Below are 19,755 nucleotides of genomic sequence, written 5' to 3' on the forward strand. Positions count from 1 at the left end.
GAGAGAGAGAGAGAGAGAGAGAGAGAGAGAGAGAGAGAGAGAGAAACAGAGAAACCAGCGGAGAGTGAGTTTCTTAGACCCTTGTTTTTATTTGAGCTGCCGGTGCAACGCATTTGGGCCAAAAGCCAACTGTCTGGGTCACACGCGTTTTATCCAAATAGATTTAGCGCTGCTGTCTGGAAATGTGCTGCTGAATGTTAACTTTAGGATCAACTCAACCAGAGCAGCTCAGACTGTTCCCCTCTGTCTCAGGAGGGGGTAGATGGGTGTGTATGGGGGGGATTATAGGGTTGTGTGAGTGTGTGGGGGGGTGACTTGTGTTGATTTTTTTAAAAGGCAAGCTGTATGTTATTTCCAACGTATTCATTTACACCCAGAATCCCTGCCCCGATTTTCTTTGCTTTTTGCTACCCCCTCCCCCATTTGTTTTAAGGTAATCCTTTACTCCTGTTTATTTGTCTGGGATTTTAGGTGGCAGAATGACAGGTTTTAGAAAGCATGGCAAGGGGAGTGAAAAAGGTGCAGGTAATAGTAGAAAGTCAGAATGTTGAAGGGAAATGACTTTGAGGCTCTTTACAGTTGTTTTCTGGCCAAGGTGGTAGCCACTGTACCCCTGGTTGGTATGATTTCAGGTCTTAGCCTTGATTGTCGTGAGTGTGTGTGAGTGTGTGTGTGTGTGTGAGTGTATGTGTGTGTGTGTGTGTGTGTGTGATTTTGGATATCAGAGGGGCATAGAACCCTTTCATTTTTCACTCATTTTCCCTAAATCAAACCCACTAGGTTGCCACAAGTGTCTTAAAATGAGGTCTGGGTAGTGGTATTTATGTTTTTGTGACTCCCAGAGGGAAAATCTTTAATCTCCAGGCTTTTGAAACACTGTAATGCTTTTCATGTCCAGTCCAATACCTGTAAGATTAATTCCTACTCTAGCTCGAATTAGTCCCTCCCCTCCTCATTTCCTTAGCAACCACTCTTAGTACTCACTACTGTCCGTTTAAGAAGGCTCAGCCCCAAGTTTCACCATCTCTGACTTGCATGAGAGAATGGAGAGAGAGAGAGAGACAGAGAGAGACAGAGACAGAGAGAGAAAGAGACAGAAAGAGAAAGAGAGAGAGAGAGAGAGAGAGAGAGAGAGAGAGAGAAGTGAACATGCCCAATCGTTTCTGTTGAACTTAAGTTCCAGAGAAAACAACCTTCTGAGAAAAAGTTTTCACCCAAAAGCCTATCTTGACAGTCAACCATGTGTAGCTGACCAGGCTGGGGGTGGGGGTGTTTTTTGCAGACAGGAGTTGTGGAAAATGTGTGTTATCCTTGTTGTCTGGAAGGAAAGTCTAAGGTTATTTGTAGTTGAATGATGACTTTATATACAAAAGCCCTTTTCTTTTTGCACGTTCACCTGCATTTTGTGCTTGGTGGGAGATAACTTTTTAAGGTTTACAAAGAAAGGAGGAGACCTTTGTACTTGGATGGCTAAATAAGGAGAAGCCAACTTTAAAACACAATTAATAAATAAGTAAATAAGTATTGGAAAAGAAAAAGCTGTCAAGGAGTGGCAACTTTATCTTCTCCACTTTGGAGACCCCAGGAATGACTGGACACCAGCTGCCATACTAATCAGATTTTGGGGTGAGAATGGAGGAAGGAAGCCCCCTAGAAGAGTGGTTTACCTGTTGCTTTAGCTGCATATTAATGGCTCATGGGAGGAAGCCATGACCTCAGCTACACTCTGATTAGTGTGAGCAGGAAGTTACCAGGGAAGGGAAAGGTGATTTGTCATCGGAAGCTGACAACAAATGCTCTCTTCTTAAGGCAGGTTGCTGAGGCTAGAGAGACATTTACCAATAGCTTATGTCACCTCATTTCCCATCTAGCTGGTATAGCTTTGATCTAGGGAAACAAGTAAGTGACACCTTAACTTTATGACCTGATGATTTGTGGTGACTTTATGCATTTTGTAAATGGAGTTCTTCATAAACAGAATCAGCTCCTTTGAGGTTCTTGTCTGCTCCAAGAGTTAACTGGACTTAATGGATTTGTGAAAGCCAAGAAAAATTGTTTCATACCTTTTTATTTTAGAGAGGGCCAAGAGGCCATGGGTGCTTATACAGTTCAACCTATTCAGGGTGACCTATTTGAAGGGAAGGTTAGCTCTTCCTTTGAAAGAAGATGGGTTGGATGACAGCAGGCTGTTAACACAAAGAACTGCTACATTATGATGAGTGGAATCTTCTCCTCCTGTCCTTTCATGTCAATCTGATCTTTGACCTCTGGGAACCACATCTGGAAAGTTCAGTGTCTCTACTCATCTGTTGATGGCCCCCAGGCCAAGCAGGCTCTGGAGAGTAGCAATTAGGAGGGTGATTTTTCTTCGGGAGGGAAACACCTGCCCACTGGAGAGTAGGATGACCTGTTAGTTTTTGTCTTGTGGCTTCCCAACAGCAGTTAGATGGGAAAAGCTTTAAATTGTTGCTGAGGAGGGCTAAACTTTCCCCCTTCTTCCCTTCCCATCAGCACTTAGTCAATAAGTGCTAATTTTCCTGAGATCTCCAGGCACAGGTCACTAGACATGAAGATTTAGTAATTAAACTGAATGCACAGTGAGTCTGTTTCAACTAAACCAACATTTATTAAGAGACTACTTTGTGCAAGACACTGTACCAGGCTTTGGGAATTCAGAGACAACCAACTTCCCCAATAGTCTCTGTCTTCAGAGCAATTTACGTTTTACTGGGACTGGAAGTAGTGCAATTGGGAAACAGTTGCATATTAGACTTATCTTCACTGCTGCTGGCAATATTGTTATTATTAATATCAATAATAGCATTCATATAGCACTTTAAGGTTTGTGAAGTGTTTTCCAAATATTATCTCTTTGGATCCTCACAGCAACCTGAGGAGGCAGGTGCTATTATTATCTCCAAATTATAGTTGAGGAAACTGAGGCAAATAAAGGTTGTAACTTGCCTACGGTCACACAACTAGTTAAGTTCTGAGGCCAGATTTGAGCTCAGGTCTTCCTGAGTTCAGCTTCCTTGCCCTATCCACTATGACACCTGGCTTCTGGTATAGAGGAACATTTCCATTCATTTAATCCTGGCCAGCTGTATTACAAATTTGTGTTAATAGTCACAGGTTCAGGGTATAGGAGATCAAGTATAGATGTATCAGTATAAACCCATCAAGACTACTAGAAAAAGCTTAACCTTCTGATTTTGTTTCAGTAACATCATGTGTGTATATAAGGGACTTATCCTCAAGTATCGCTGAATTTCTTGAAATACCATAGTGATTTAGAAAGGAGTGAATGTTAATGAAAATTATTCCTGTAACACTAATTACATTTTAAAACCTTGTTATAATAATACTTAGCATTTTTATAGTGCTTTGAGTTTGGCCAAGCTCATTATACACATCTTATTTGATCTTCACAACAACCTTGTGAGAGATAGGTACTTATATTATACTTATTTAGCAGATGAGGAAACTGAGGCTCAGAGAATTAAAATGACTAGATGGTAAATATTGGTACATTATGTTCATTTAGGTAGTAATGGGTTGGGAACCAAAAAATGTGGTGGTGGTTTTGTTTTTTTTTCTTTTTCTGTACTCTGTCACTGAATAACTGTTTGACCAAGGAAAGTAATTTTATCTCTCAGTTTCTCCCTCTGTGAAGTGGAAATGGAGATAATAATTATTATAAGTAATTAGAATTATATTATCTAATTCAGAGAAAATGATTTCAAGATAATATTATTATTTGTTGCTACCGAAAACTGATTACATCCTCAAGAGACAGTAATCTTAAATGAAGGCAGTGTTGTGCACTGGAATACTGAACTTGAGACTCAAGTAAGATTTGGGTTCAAGTTCTGTTTGTGACACTTAGTGTGTGACCTTGGGCAAATCACTTGGCATCCTGAATCTTAATTTCCCCATCTGTAAAATGAGGATAGTGGTATTTCTACTACCTTCCTCTTTTCCCTGACTTTCCTCAGTGATTTCATTCATTCTTTCTGTGCAGATAAGTCTTTGTTTTCTCCACTTCAGTCCTTCAGTTTTAACTGCATGTTGAATATCTCCACTTGGAGGCTCATCAGCTCTACAAACTCACCATTTTCTGTCAGTTTTTCTCTTGATAGTGCCATTATCCTCTCAAGTCACCTGGGCTTGAAATTTCAAAATGCTCTTTGGCTCTTGGCTTTCCCTCACACCTCTTGCCCCTACTCATTCCCTCCCCCACATCCTACAGATCTGATTCTCCTTCCATGATATTTCTCCCTCCTTCAGTTCAGGTCCTTACCTGACCATTTGCAAGAGCCTCAGAACTGGTCTCCAGGCTTCCAGTCTCTCTTATGTCCAATTTTGTTTTTCACACAACCCATGGACAAGTCAGCCCACGTCACTCCTCTGCTCAAAAACCATCATTGGTTTCCTGTTAAGGCCTTCTACTCTCTGACACCAACTTGTGTTTCCAGCATTATTTCCCATCGTCACTTCCCAGACCCCATTGTCCATCCCAAATGGATTACTTGCTGTTCCCTGATCTTGCCCTGCCACCTCCCATGTTCATTCATACCCTCATCTCCCATAACTGAAATTCATTCCTTCTTTATCTCACTGTCCCAACTCCCTTTGAAATCATTACCTTCCTTCTAAGCTTATTTAGGTACCTCCATGGAAGTTGCACCTGATTCCCCCTCCCCTCCACTGAGAGGGGTTCTAGTCCTCTTCACATTTTCCTCAAGAGCTTAGTCTGGATCTCTCCTTTGCTCTCACCCCATCCCACTTTGCATCATACCTGTCTGTGTACATGCCATTTTTTCTTCAGTAGAGGAGGATGACTTCTTCTTTGCAAGTTTATTATAATGCAAGCATTTTGTAAATGTTAACGCACTGTGTAAATGTGTGCTGTCATTATTTGTATTCCTCATGATGCTTTGCACACAGATTCCCAATAAATACAAGAAAATGCCATGTGGTTTTAAACAAAATAAAACAAAACACTAGATAACAGTCCTGGTCCTGCCACTTAGTAGTTATCTGTGACCTTAGGCAAGTCACCTAACTTTTCTGAGCTTCAGTTTTCTCATCTCTAAAATGGCGATTATAGTATCTGCCATGCATACCATATAAGAATTGAATAAGATAATTTATGTGAAAACATTCATTAAATTTAAAAAAAACTAAAAAGATGCAGAAGTGGTAAAATCATTATTTATATAGCTAGTGATGCAGTGGATAGAGTACTGGAAACAGAGTCAGGAAAACCTGAGTTTAAATCCAACCTCAGGAACTTGCTGACTATGTGACCTTGGGCAAGTCACTTCACTTCTGCCTCAGTTTCCTTAAAATGGGGATAATAACAACATTCACCTCCCAGGGTTTTTGTGAGATCAAATGAGATACTATTTGTAAAACACTTTGCAAATCTTGAAGTACTAATGCTAGCTATCATCATCATAATTATTATTTATTGAATTAATTCATTTAAAAAAAACAGGGATGAGAATTTTCTGATAGTCGTGGTTGTTTTTATGTATAGTAACACCCTATTTATTTACTCTGAGACACAGTCAAGGAGTGAGGTATTCCAAATACGTGTTCAGTTAAATAAAGGAAGCCTGTTTCTTTATATACTAGAGTTTTTTATTCTCACCATTTTGGATGGAAATATTTCTAGAATGTATCACACATTTCCCTGCTTTCTTAAACAGAGCCCAAACATAATCTAACCTTTTCTTCAAAGTTCATCATCATAAAGATGACTTACATGTTGTTCAGTCATTTTTCAGTCATATCCAACTCTTCTTGACCCCTTTTGGGGTTTTCTTGACAAAGAATAGTTGGCCATTTCCTTCTCCAGCTCATTGTACAGATGAGGAAACTGAAGTAAACAGGGTTAAGTGACTTGTCCAGGGTCACATAGCTAGTAAGTGTCTGAGGATGGATTTGAACTCAGGAAAAAGAGTCTTTCAGACTTCAGTCCTGGCACTCTATTCACTGAGCCATCTAGCTGCTCCATGACTTATATAGCCCTATGATAACTTAATATAATGTAATATAGTGACACCTGATACCTTCCAGTGCTATTAAGATGTGTAAGGCAATTTGATTTTGCAGTGAATGATTCCAGATTGCTTTTTGACTTCTCCTCTCCCCCTCTCTCTCCTTCCCTCCTCCTCCTCCTTGTTTTTGTTCTTCTTCTCCTCTTCCCCTGTTCTTCCCCCTCTTTTCCTCCCCTTTCTCCCCCTCCTTTTTCTCTTCCTCCTCTTCTTCTCTCTTTCTTATCATTCTTCTCTTCTCTCTTTTCTTATCATTTTGTTGGCTGTCAATGAATGTGTGTGTGTGTGTTTGTGTGTGTGTGTGTCTCTCTCTCTAGCAGCCCAAAGAGCCATTTGAGTTTAACAACTTCTGATCTGTAGTCTAGGGAACCAGGTTGCCAAGTTTGTTTTAGAATCATCCATTAAGTAAGAGAAAGAATGCCCAAAGGAGGTTATCTTCTTAGGAGCATTAGTATGGATTTTTATGACCATTTTGACCATTCAGGAACTTTTTTTTTTTTTTTTTGCTTGCTTGGTTGTACTCTGGATAGTTGAGGTTGCTGGATTCATGACCTCCACATAAGTGAGAGATTACTCTAAACTGTTTTTTAACTTTTCAGCAGCTTAGTTTGGGCTACTGTTTGGGTGTACAGAGGCAGCTGTTATATGTCACTCTATATTTACAGATGTGCATTGTCAGAGAAATGATAGCAATTGCCGAGTGAAACAATTAATACATATGGTCTCTGAATATGAATTGAACTGAAAACGTGTTATGGAGTGCAACTGCCTCCCATCTGCCCTTAAGACTTAACTGACTTAGAAAATGCATGCAATTTTTGTTTTTGATTTTATAAAAAATGAGAGCGGGTAAGTATTATCCTGCCCCATCCCAGTGACTTAGACATATACAAACACACGAATATGTATACAGATATCTATGTATCTGTATATATCATGATCCCTCTTTTGGTTCCTTCTTTGGCTATTAACTAGGTCTGGCATTGTTCAGATAAAAATACCATTTAGGTTTCTAGCTCCATGTTTAGTCTTGTGGATGTTTATTTAGACTATAAAGAACAACAATGGTCTAATTGAATTCCCCCAAGTTATTTTGTAATTTATGTACTTTGGCAAGCATTCTGCAATATACAGTGGATCTGTCCATCCAGATGATTGTATTTTGACTTTTTTTTTGGGTGTTCTAGGTACAAAAATGGCCCTACTTCTGCAACTATCCAGCCTAATGCCTTACTGATGAAAATTTTTACAGCGTTATCTTTCTTTTTCATTTTGGATTGAAAAAAAAATGAATCCAGAGAGAGGAGAAAGTACAGGATGTTGGAAACAAGCACCTGCTAAAAAGTGGAATATCTAATAACTAAATTTTCAATAAATAGCAAACAAAACTGTTATGCTGCGATTCTGGAGTGGTGATAATTCTCTAGCAAGTAGGTAGCCCTCCAACAACACATCTAGTTTTTTTCTAAATTATGGAAATTTTGTGGAAGACGTTGACCTGGATTTTGAGCCTCGTCATGGCTTCATCGGAATTTCACAGTGACACCAGGCTTTCGTACCGCTCCCAAGGTAGGGTTCCTCCTTTTTTCAAATGGTGAGAGATCTGATGCAGTGTTGGAGTAGTGGTGATTCTAGCACATGAAGAAGGGTGTCTTGGGAGAATGTGGCCACTGAAGCCGAGCCTTCTTATAACTGATGTTAAGTTAGGGCAACAGGCCTGGGCCCAGCCTGTATAAGTTTATTTTTAAGCAGATTGTCTTTTTGGTAAGAAATATGATTATAAGAGTAAATCTTTGTGACAATCTTTCTTCCCCTTTTATTATAAGTTAAACTTTTTTTTTTTTAGTCCATGAGTGGGCTTTGCTGTTAAAAAAAATTTTGTAAATTACCCATATGACAGAATTTCTATCCAGTGTCATGACACAAATTAGGGAGTATTGAATCAATGCTCTCCTTAAGTCCTAGGAGGCTTCTCATGCAGGGAGCATCAAGCATAATAAGCTGTAGTCAGCAGCATTCACTAAAGATTAATTGTAGGACTTCATTATGTTTACAGAAGGTAAACTCCACTTCTGGAGCTTAACTTCTTCTTAGTCTTCTCTGCCAAACTGAGTACCCTTCTTTTGGAGAGGACATATGGCAGGGTTTGACAAAAAGCAGGAATCTGTGTGTGTGTGTGTGTGTGTGTGTGTGTATGTACATGTAACGAAACATAGAATTACATATTAAGTATATATACATGGACATATATATGTACATACAGGTATACATACACATATGTGTATACAGAACTGTTAGGCTGCAATTCTGGAGTGGTGTGTCAGTTCTCTAGCAAGTAGGTAGCCCTGCAACAACACATTCAGTTTTTTATAAATTATGGAAATTTTGTGGAAGATGTTGACCTGGATTTTGAGCTTCATCATGGTTTCATTGGAATTTCACAGTGACACCAGGCTTTCATACTGTTCCCAAGGTAGGGTTCCTCATTTTACAACTGGTAAAAATCCCCCTAGAATCATACACACACACACACACACACACACACACACACACACACACACTGGTTCCTGCTTCTTGTCAGACTCTGGCAATGTATCCTCTTCAAAAGAGGGACACTCAGTCTGGCAAAGAAGACTAAGAAGCAGCTAAATTTTAGAAATGGAATTCCTGCCTTCTGTGTATGTTACATATATGTATGTGTATATGTATGTATATATGTATATACATACAGATATACAGACAGAATCCCAAAAGTCTTAGTACACTTTTAAGCAAATGGAGCTTAAAATTTCATTAAGACCTGTGGAGCATCCTGTGTATGCCAATAGTCAGTAGGCATGAGCCATGCAGTTTACCATATTTGAATTGGTAGAGCAGGATTTGTAGAATAGGGATGGACAGGGAGAACATTGGACTTACAAAGCTCACTAGTGTTCAGCCTTTCATTGTTAGGAGAAGACTGACCAGTTTTCCAGGCTGATGGTCAGGGTCTTTTGGAAGGCAGGATGATGAATTTACACCGTCTGGAGAGCAGTCAGGAGACAAGGACAAGAAAGGACATCTTGATTCTCAGGTCCGGACTCTGCTGAAAATGATTCTGTTTCCAGTCTCCAGGAATTTAAATCTAGGGATTAGAATTCGACGGTGAAGCCAAAGTCATTGCCAATAAGTCTCTCCTTCCTTTTTAGAGTGCTTGACTCCCTGTAATCTATAAAACGGACTTTCTTATTATGGAAGGGCCCTTTCAACAAAGGTGAAGGGTAAAGTGAGCAATACCAGGCTATAGAGTTAATGTTGTTAGTTCTGTGCCTGGTATCTGCTATTTACGTCTCCATCTCTACCAATTTAAATAGGGTAAAGTCCCTAACCTATGCTTGTTGAATACTACTAAGCAGTGAGCAAAATGCTACCTTGTTACATGAACCAGTTTGATGCTGGTAGTTATAAGAAGGAATGCTTTTCTGACCCTTGTTCTCATGAGAGCTCAGTAAGAAAGCCTTTCAGGGGATAGTGATCTAAATTTTTAAGGGTTCTATAGAGCAAAGCCAAGGCTGAGGCTTGTATGTACCAAATGAGGGTATAAGAATAGCTCACGTGGATGAAGCATTTTAAAATGGACAGAATGCTTCCCTCCCAATGACCTTGTGAGGTAAGTAGTACAAGTATCATTAAGCCCATTTTACAGATGAGAAAAAAGAGGCTCTGAGAGTACCTTTGTATTGTACAGCCAGGAAGGATTTAAGAGGACATTCCAACCCAGATCTCTTGACTTCAAGTCCAGCACCCTGCCCACTATGCCACTCTTTCCCTTAGAACTGTGGCTTTTAGCACGTAATTTGGTCTAGAGGAAATTATATCATCTCAGCCCTTTCCTGTCTCTTTCCTTTCAGTTATGGTTTCATGAGAATTTATACTTCTAGGGGAACTTACTGCATTTTTTTGTGGGCAGGTGTTTGCATTCCCTTAGCCTAGGAAATGGGGGGCATCACAGGGAAAGGTAAGGAGAATAGAGAACTACTGTTTGGGAAATGTGTGTGAGGAAGGTATAAATACTGTGAACTAGTCACTTTTTGGTAAGTCTGAAGACTTTTTTGCTAGCTCTGCAGGGCATTGCTCAAAACCTTGTTGGGTAACTTCCATACCAATCAATTTTGCCTTTGGTTGCCAATGGGTTTACTTTAATTTTGATGGAAAGTTTTCATGCACATGGCACAACTAGGTCTCTCAAATTCACTTCAAAAATTAGAAAGAAATTGGGGTGGGAGAAACCTACTCAGTAGTGTCCTGGAGCACCATATGTCTCCTGAGAGCCAATTGTTAAATTTCCAGTGGGAGTACTTACACCTCAGAAATCAGCAAATGCTACAAATCAGAGCTTGATTTATTATTTTGTTGATTGTCTAGATTTAAAAAAGTGATGGAGAAAATGTCAATAATTCAGATTAAATTTAAAAAATGTGTCATGCATACATTCCCCTCCCCCAAGAGCTGGTTGTTAAACATTAATGCTTAATATACCTTCTGAACCCATCCCACTGCAAATAAATATCATTTTGATAAATTAAATGATTAGGGTCTTGTTCAGCTTTTATCCATTTCCCCTCTTTGTTATATTTTTTTTTTGAATGATTTGTTTACCAGTACCTCACTTCCTTATGCTGGTGAGTGGGTTTAACACTGTGGCATTGTTTGTACTACTGCTTGGTTCTGTTCCATTTTCTTCTCTTTCATGCCTGTCTCCTGGACTGTTCTACCTTGTGATTACAAAGAGGAGTTCCTGTCGTACCTTGAACACTACCAGCTCACCATCCCAATCAGGGTTGATCAAAATGGAGCTTTCCTCAGCTTTACTGTGAAAAATGACAAACACTCAAGGAGAAGGCGGAGTACGGACCCTATTGACCCACAGCAGGCAGGATCTAAGTTATTTTTTAAACTCTCAGCCTATGGCAAGCACTTTCATTTAAACTTGACTCTCAACACAGATTTAGTGTCCAAGCATTTTACCGTGGAATACTGGGGGAAAGATGGGCCCCAGTGGAAGCATGGTTTTTTAGACAACTGTCATTACACAGGATACTTACAAGATCAACACAGCACAACTAAAGTGGCTATGAGCAACTGCATCGGGTTGGTAAGTGCGTGTGACATATTTGATTTCTGCTAGAAGGAAGAACGCATTTTCCCAGGAAACAGTACACAATTTTTTTTTTCTCACCACAGGGCTTTTAAAAATTCTCCATTCTGCTATAACTGGACATATGCATTTCCAAAAAGCACCGTGCAGTGCAAAATCATGCAAAATTGGGCAATAACACCCAGAGAGTTTGTGGGGATAATGGAGTCAGGGGCACAATGGGGCCTTGGGCTGTTGCTTGGGCAAAGGTAGTTTGTGATGGTGTGGACCATCCCTTCTCAACTCACAGCCACCACTGTACCAGAAGATACACAACAAATTGGTACTTTACAAAGATCTGAAGTTTGTGGAAACGAGTGTCGGAAGGGTTGTAACACATGAGTGAATTATTATGAAGTGGTTCTGTTTTCTGCCTTCTGTTTCATCACTTTTTCTCAAGGAAGAAATCGATCAGAAGCAAACTACAAATTCATGATATGCTCAAATATATCGATAGAGTTTGGAACAAATCTGTGTTTTCAAAACACATTGTTGAAGAACTGGCTGTAATGAAAAGAATTGTACAGCTAGTTTGAAGGGAGTCTAAAGACAGAGGACAGTCTAAAAAGTTTCTAATTTTATTGTTGCTGGGAATATTTTTTGGAAAGGCTTCCTTTTCCTAGAAAGAATAGCTTTTAAATCTTTTGAGTTGTACAGAATGAAACAAATGATCTGTTCAGACTGGTTTGTCTGAATTTCAGGGTGTCAAATATCTTGGGGTCCCTTTGTCTTTGTTTTGTCAGGAAGATACTTTTCAAATATAAAGAAAATTGACTCAAGTGAGGCAGATCAGCTTTTCCTTTGGTCAGATTTTCTGTGAGAGAGAGCTTACATCTTAGAGGTCATCTATTAATACCTTCTTTTTATAGATAAAGAAACTGAGACCTAGAAAGCTTCCATGACTTGCTGTGGTAATGCATAGTAGAACTGGGATTCCAGTCTAGGGCTCCTCCCTCCAAATCCACTGAAGTACATGACTCTTTAAAATGAGATCAAATGAGATAATGTTTGTAAAGCTCCTAGCACATAGTAGAATAAATGCTTGTTCCCTTTTTTTCTCTTCCTCTTCCCTGTTAGTGGATTCTAGTGGTTGGAAATACATAAAGCTCATGACTGCTTAAATTCTAACTTAAGGGGTTTGATTTTAGCTCTCAAAAAAATAAATTTGTAAATGACAATAATAATGTCACTTTTGACATAAAATTCTCATCTAAAAATTAAAGGTAAATCTTAATTATAAGATCTAAATATGTAGCAAAAACACTGAGCACCTGAGTCTATTGCATCCCCAGCAGTAAAAAAAAATATTGGTTCATAATTCATTAAGCAAATTCAGCAGAGATGTAAAGTTTAGGCAGTATACAGCATTTGCTCTCGTAAAGCTTGTGGTATAGTATATTTTAGTAGCTGTTGAATCATTAATAGCCATAGATTGTTAGGGCTTGAAATATTAGGGTGTGGTCCCCAGTAAATCTTAAGCTTCTTGAAGGTAGGAACTGTTTTTGTCTTTTCATTTCCATCACCTAGAACAGAGCCTGACACATTATTGATGGTGGGGGTTTAAGGTGCAGAGTTATGATTTCATCAGTGTGGGGTACTCTTGATATAGAAACTCCAGCCATCCATGCAGATTGACAACTCGTGGAATTTTAGTCTTGGAGAGCTGCCTGAGGGCATTGAGAAATTAAATATCTTGTTCATGGTGACACAGCCAGTGTGTGTCAGAAGTAGGCCATGAACCTAGATTTTCTGACCCTAAGACCAATCCTCCATCGCTTATACCATGCTGTCTGTTGCATGCATATAGTAGGTACTTAATGAATCTATAGGCATAGGGATTGTGATTTCACTAGGCATAGGTTACACTCGGGGACGGTCTTCTACTCATGCAAGTTGGCACCCTTTCTACAACTTACGGTCTTAGTTGTCTAGAACATTTAGAGGCTCAATGATTGTTGCGGCTGCTGCAGTAGTGAGCATGAGACAAGCTCAGTGCTCAGTGACCCAGAGATGCATGGATGAGGCGGGAGACAGCAAGATGGCAGAAGCTCCTGTTTATTGTTAGCTGGGTGTGGCCTATATAGCCCTCAAGGCACCTTGGGATCGCGTGATCAGAGCCCGTCAGCCAGTCAGTAGATCCCATCATTGCATGCAGGCCTCGTGTCAGGAATGTGCACAGGATACGCACGGGAACACTTAGCCATTCAGAGGAGAGCCGAACCAGCCATGATTGCTGCGTGTCCACCTTGCTTTCACACAACAGACTGTGACCCTCAGCTTCCTGCTTAAGAAGCCAGGACTCCAATAGTCAGGGCACAGCCCTTGACAATTCCTGTGACAAATGATTTGTCAAGATTCACACAGCCAGTATTTGTCAGAGGTGGGATATGAACCCATGTCTTCCTGGCTAGCTCTGTATCCAATACCCTACACTGCATCTCTTGCTTTTTTTTTTTTTAATTGAATTGAAAGGGACCTTAGAGATTAAGCTTAAACAGGGCAGCTAAAGCCCAGAGAAAGGAAATAAATTGCCCAAGATCACACACTTGCCCATATCCACAAATCCCTTTCTGCTTTCTACAAGTAGGGAATGACAGATATTTCCCATGCCTAACATATATTTTCAGAAGTCACTGATTTTCCTAACTCCACTTAGCTATACCATTATTCTCATCTCATCATGGCTGAGAAGTCACATAAGAAGAAAAGGATTTGAGAAACTGGAGTCCTTTCCAAACCATGCTACCAATGCTAGAATCCTCTTTCCAACTTCCCTTGAAATGTTGTCTTTCCCTTTTTAGTATGTAAGCTTCCTGAAGGCAGAGACTGTTTTGTTTGTTTAGTGCCTGGCAACATAGAATGAATGCTTTATCTATATTTTCTCCTCCCCCTCCCCCATCTCTGTCTCTGTCTCTGTCTCTCTGTCTCTCCTTCCCTCCTCCCTTCCTCCCTCTCTCTAAATTTATGCTTATTATACAGAAAAGAAGCCAGACAGATTTTTCTGTTTTCTGCAGAAATTTCTGGCATGAATGATCAGCCAGAATCATGATTTAAATATCTGGGTAGGATTTGGCCTTAAGAGGATAAGATTCTTATGTAGATGACATGTTGTATACATTTATCATGAATTTCTTCCTAAATAAGTAGTGTTTATTAGGATGTTGCATTTATATTCAAAACAGTGAGTTGTTGCTTTGAAGAACATTTGTCCAAAATAAATCTCTGTTGTAAACATTCTCATTTTGATGGAAGATGTGAGTTACCATAAGGAGCAACTATGCTTAGTCCTCAACCAAGTTTGGCATCCCTATTAATGCTTATAAATCACACATAATGCCAGAGCATCCTTGTGAAAAGATTGTTTCAAGAAAAGAAAAACTCTATCATTCATTTAATGCCTCATCAGATCTAAGTGACGTCGATTGCAGAAGGGGAAGGGTAATACAGAAGGAGAATCCTTCTTAGGCATTTCAGAGGACTAAGGCATGCTTATTGTTAGGGGCAGTGAGAGGGATTGGGATTTCACTAGGCATAGGTTACACCCAGGGACGGCCTTCTACTCATGCAAGTTGGCACCCTTTCTACAACTTACAGTCTTAGTTGTCTAGAACATTTAGAGGCTCAATGATTTGTGAAGATTCACACAGCCAGTATGTGTTAGAGGTGGGATGTGAACCCATGTCTTCCTGGCTAGCTCTCTATCCAATACCCTACACGGCCTCTCATGCTTCTTCTTTTTTTTTTTTAAGAGGGCATTCTTCGCCTCATTGTTTATTAAGCCCTAATTACTGAATGGGCGCTGCCTCAGTCAAACTGAACCTTGTTAAAGACCTTAGCTTGAAAAGGCCAGTGTCCCCCACTGCATCCTGGACCATCTCCAGTTTTCCTGATCCATATCTGGCCGCTGGACCCAGATGGCTGCAGAGGAGAAAATGAGGCTGGTGACCGCACAGCCGTCCCTCACTTAAATCCAATTCACTTGTGTGGCATGTCGTCACCTCCCTGATGTCATCGTCCTCTTCGAGAATGAAGGACAAACAGCAAAGACTGTGCATCTAAGTACTTTTTAAAGTACTTTCCCATACATTATTTCACTGAATCTCATAATACTCTGACAGTATAAGGTATATAGTATTATACATTTTTGGCAGATAAAGAAATAGAGATTGAGTTTGTGATTTCATTGGTATTAGGAGCTTCCAAAGGATGAAACTCCCTCTACTAATGTATGTTGGTACCTTCTCTGTACCTTAGAGTCTTAAAGAGTAGCCTAGAGCATTGGGAGGTGACCAGTCACCCAACCAGTGTGTGTTAGTTGGGACTTGAACCCAGGTCTTCTGGCTTCCTAGGGGTCACAATAGAAGATAACTGACATTTGTAAAGACATACACTCAAGCTCCCAGATTTCTGGCCCAGTCCCTATATCATAGTACCTAATGGCATTGTCATATCCAGGGCTAACTCTGAGATAAACAAATTTTATCTGCCCTCCTACAACCCCATTCTCTCCCTCTCAGCCTTTTACTGCTCCTGCTGGTAACTAGCATGCTCAGTCTGTTCCTCAGCTGCCTAAGGCCTGGACAGTGATTGTTAGCAGTTGCCTGGCTCCCCACTTCTGCATTCCCCAGCTCTAGCCAGGAGTGCTTACTTGCCCTCCTGTTATGGGCTGAGAGAGAGCTCCACTTTGAGAAGCAAGCAGTTCCAACTCTGGCCAGAAAGGGCACGTACATGAAAAGCACATAAGGAACCCAGGATTCAGGAAGTAGGGCTTTGGTACGTGGCTCAGGATAAAGGTCACCTGCTTGCTACTGGTATAGTTTATCTGTTCCAACAACTTTACCCTTGAAATAGAGGGAGCTGCTGGTTGCTGACTTCCTAGCTCTTTGACCATCTATCTGCCTTGTGACTGTTTCAGCTTCTGTAGTTCTCCCAGGTTTTAATTGTGTGGAATTTGGTGTTGTCTTACTCTGCCTTCTGGTATCTATATCGCATCCATTAGAATGTGAGTTTCTTGAGGACTGGGGTTCATGTTTTTGCCTTTTTTGGTATCCCTAGTTAGCACAGTGCCTGGCATGTAGTCATCACTCGGTAAGGATGATGCTTTCTCACTTCTACCCCTCTTCCTTGGACATGGCATCCACAATTTCTGCAGTTGCCTTCAGCTCAGCATCTCTGGCCTACCCTCACTCTTAGAAATCACCCTGTGATTTCCATGCCTGAGCCTAGGACTCTAACCCCAGCTGTATTGCTCTGGATTGAGAAATACCCTCTTTCCTGGTCATTTAGACCCTAGATGTGTGTTGAACTTCCTCTTTCCATATCAGGTAGAGAGAGTACTTCACCACCTGGGTCTCCTGAACCCTGGAAATCTGAACCTCCTGAAACAACTTCAGAGAATTTGGGACATGCTGTTTATGTTGAGGTGTTTTCAGAGACTTACCAACTTCTTCTTGAATCTCAGAAAACATATCCTGCTTTCCCTGAGCTCCAGAGATCTGAGCTCTGTTGAATTCAACAAGATATAGTAAGCACCTACTATATGATAAGCAACAATAATACAAGGAGAAAAATAGAATAGTGACTGAGCTCAAGGAAAATGTAATCACTGAAGCCTGGTCTGGTGCTTTTCTCTCTCTCTCTTTTTCTTTCTTTCTTTCTCTCTCTTTCTTTTTCTCTCTCTCTCTCTCTTTCTCTCTCTCTTCTTGTCCTCTCTCCCTCCCTCCCTCCCTCTGTCTGTGTCTCAGTCTGTCTGTCTGTCTGTCTTTATGTCTGTTTCCTACACCACTTAGGTGCTGCCACAAATCAGGCAAATTCATGCAGATTCTGTTGGCTTCATTAAAGGGCCCATTCTGTAGTACCTCTTGGAAATGGCAACTTTACTCTCCTAGGAATTAACATTACCTTTTGAAAGTATATATCTTCCTGTCCCTCCAAGCCAGTATTGCATCGTGATCCTCCCAAGAACCCAAAGCCTTCTTCAGCTTCTCATGCTAAGAGGGAGTAGGGCCAGAACTCTAGATAGGAACTTCAGAGGTTGTGGTCACAGTTCAACAATTACATCAGCGCACCTTACAATGGTCACATATTTGTGTAAGAATACCAGAGCTTTTCCTTGTGGTTTCAGAGTCCACTTCACTGCTGCCAAACCCCAGGATCACCTCAGAGTCCCTTATGAAAGGACCAGTCCAGTCTCATAGAGATCAGAATGCAGACTCCTGCTCACATCCGTTGAGTTAATTTATTGAGAAAGGCATCTAGATAGTTATTCTAATGAAATTGTGCACCATGTAATTAGTCTTGGATGGAGATGAGCCTATAATTAAGATATAGGGAATAAAGCAGTTCCTCCCTTTTCTTCTCTCGCCCCTCCCCCCAATCCCATTACGGAAATTGATTTTCTTTATTCATCCAATGTCCAGCCTCATTTTATTAGCCATTTGCCTGTATGAATAGTAAAGCTGATGAGGAGACAACTATATCCATGTCAGTATTTTTACAAATTTCCTTTAAAAATTATGTTTCATGAACTTAATCAGGAACAAACATGAACATTTCTCTTTACAGAGAAAAATAAAAGAAGAGGAGTATATATAGTTTTTTTAAGTGTTTATTAAATTTAACATGATATTGGCAAAATTCCCCTACTTGTATTCCCTTAATGAACTTCTTTTGTTTTCTAAATATACATTTTAATAAATTATCTAAAAAATTTTCAGTTCCAAGGTCTCTCCCTCCCTCCTGCCCCTCCCCCACCCATTGAAAAGGCAAGAATATGATACCCATTATACATGTAAAGTCATGCAAAACATATTGTTTTATTCTAGCACACACTCCTAAAATGGTTTATTGATAGTTTTTGTGTCTATCATTACCCACTTACTCATTCTACCCTGCCCCAACAGACTCTCCTTTGTAACAAATAATAAATATATTTAAGCAAAAGATGTTGGTATATTGACCATGACTGGAACTGCCTCTCATTCTGCAACCTCTAGTCCATTACCTCTCTGCCAAGAAGGAGGAGACATGTTTCAGTAGCAGTTAACTGGAGTCATGAGTTGTCCCCACCCTTTTATTCTTCAATCTGATTCTAAGTAAACTTTATTAGCAACAGATTAAAGTGGTCACTACATTTGCCAGCAGCTCAGTTACCCTAAATGGAATAGAAGGATGATTACTTAGGAAAGCAATAAAGCCAGCCATTGTTTTTGTCAGCAGCATGACAGATAGTTGTCAAGATGAAAAAGCATCATCTTTACCTGATGGAGAGATTGAAATGGAAAACAGGGGCTACATCATCTCTAACAAGTAGCCCAATAGGGAAATGTCTTGCCTCATCCTTTGAGTCAATGACAGGAAACTATTCCAATTCTAAAGCTGTCCTGAGTCTGTCTAAGTCATTAGCCAAGTTGATTATAATCACTAATCTTGATCAATGGTAAAGAATCTGACATTATTTAGGGGGAAAAAAGGGATAGGGACAGTGCTTGGAACCTGTTGTTTCCTTGTCTGATCCAGGAGATGGGACTTTTGTCTTTTTTTTGAGATGAGACTTCTGATAAAAGGAAACAGAGCAAGATGTAGAGCCACAATCTGTGGATATATAAAATGTTGATCAGTGCAAGGAAGGATAACAATATTCCTTTTTAAAAAAATTATTTTGTCTTTAATTTATGGAATAAAACAAGCATTTCTGTAACATAATATGACAAAAAGACGATTGCATAGGAAACTGCACATCTACTACATGCAACTTGCTATTCTTTTTAAATATAAGAAGGAATGTATTGTCAACCTCTATGCTTCTTTATTCCTCTGCACTAGATAGATTTCCCTACTTGTATCTCTCTACCTGTGGACTCAGGTCCAGCCACATCTGGACACTCATTCTGGCCCTGGGTAGGAAGCAAATAAAGAGTCTTCCATGCTTCCTCCTGGTAGCGTATTAGCTAACTCTTACTGGGCTCAATTCACTCCACATTCCAAATTATAGACTATTTGCATGAACATTGGAACTCCTGCTTTCCTCTGACCTCAGGTATCTGTGGTCACCTCATTTCTGTTTACTTGCCTGGCTGCTCTTCCTATTTAATGTGTGCCATGCTTCCCTAGTCATAATCCCTACCCTGTCCTTTCAAAAACTCCTGCCACCCAAGAGACAGCTGTGCCCTACTTAAGTCAGACTTTCTGGGGGATAATGCTTTATTCTCTGCCCCAATTTCTTCTTTCCCCTTATTGACTTATTCTACTGTGTCCCACTCCTAAAGGAGCTGCTCCTAGTTAGCTGCCTCATTGGAAATAATTCTATAAAATCATGCATACCTGGGTATTAGTGACATTTTATTTTAATGTCCTGAAAAGTATTTTATTATAATCATAATGAGTTATTTTCTCATAATAACAAAAACAATCAAATTTTTGGGAATTAACTTATATAAGATTATAGAGGATAGATATAAGATGTAAAGCTTATACAAGAGACCTTATAGGCATTGTATGGGTGATATAGTTCAGAGG

The 19,755-nt window shown here is 40.0% G+C and overlaps 1 protein-coding gene across 2 annotated transcripts in view; it reads left to right on the forward strand.

The window, feature by feature from the left end:
• Positions 1-19,755, forward strand: part of ADAMTS6 (ADAM metallopeptidase with thrombospondin type 1 motif 6) — a 329,091-nt gene that overhangs the window by 940 nt on the left and 308,396 nt on the right. For both annotated transcript variants that reach the window (XM_027863321.1, XM_027863322.1), the window contains exons 2-3: positions 7,250-7,631; positions 10,832-11,196. In XM_027863321.1, the coding sequence (XP_027719122.1) occupies positions 7,535-7,631; positions 10,832-11,196 (462 nt within the window). In that variant the 5' untranslated portion in view covers positions 7,250-7,534. The remainder of the gene's footprint in view (positions 1-7,249; positions 7,632-10,831; positions 11,197-19,755) is intronic.

The sequence above is a fragment of the Vombatus ursinus genome, unplaced genomic scaffold, assembly GCF_900497805.2.
Source record: "Vombatus ursinus unplaced genomic scaffold, bare-nosed wombat genome assembly UNPS02014772.1, whole genome shotgun sequence".
Taxonomy (NCBI): domain Eukaryota; kingdom Metazoa; phylum Chordata; class Mammalia; order Diprotodontia; family Vombatidae; genus Vombatus; species Vombatus ursinus.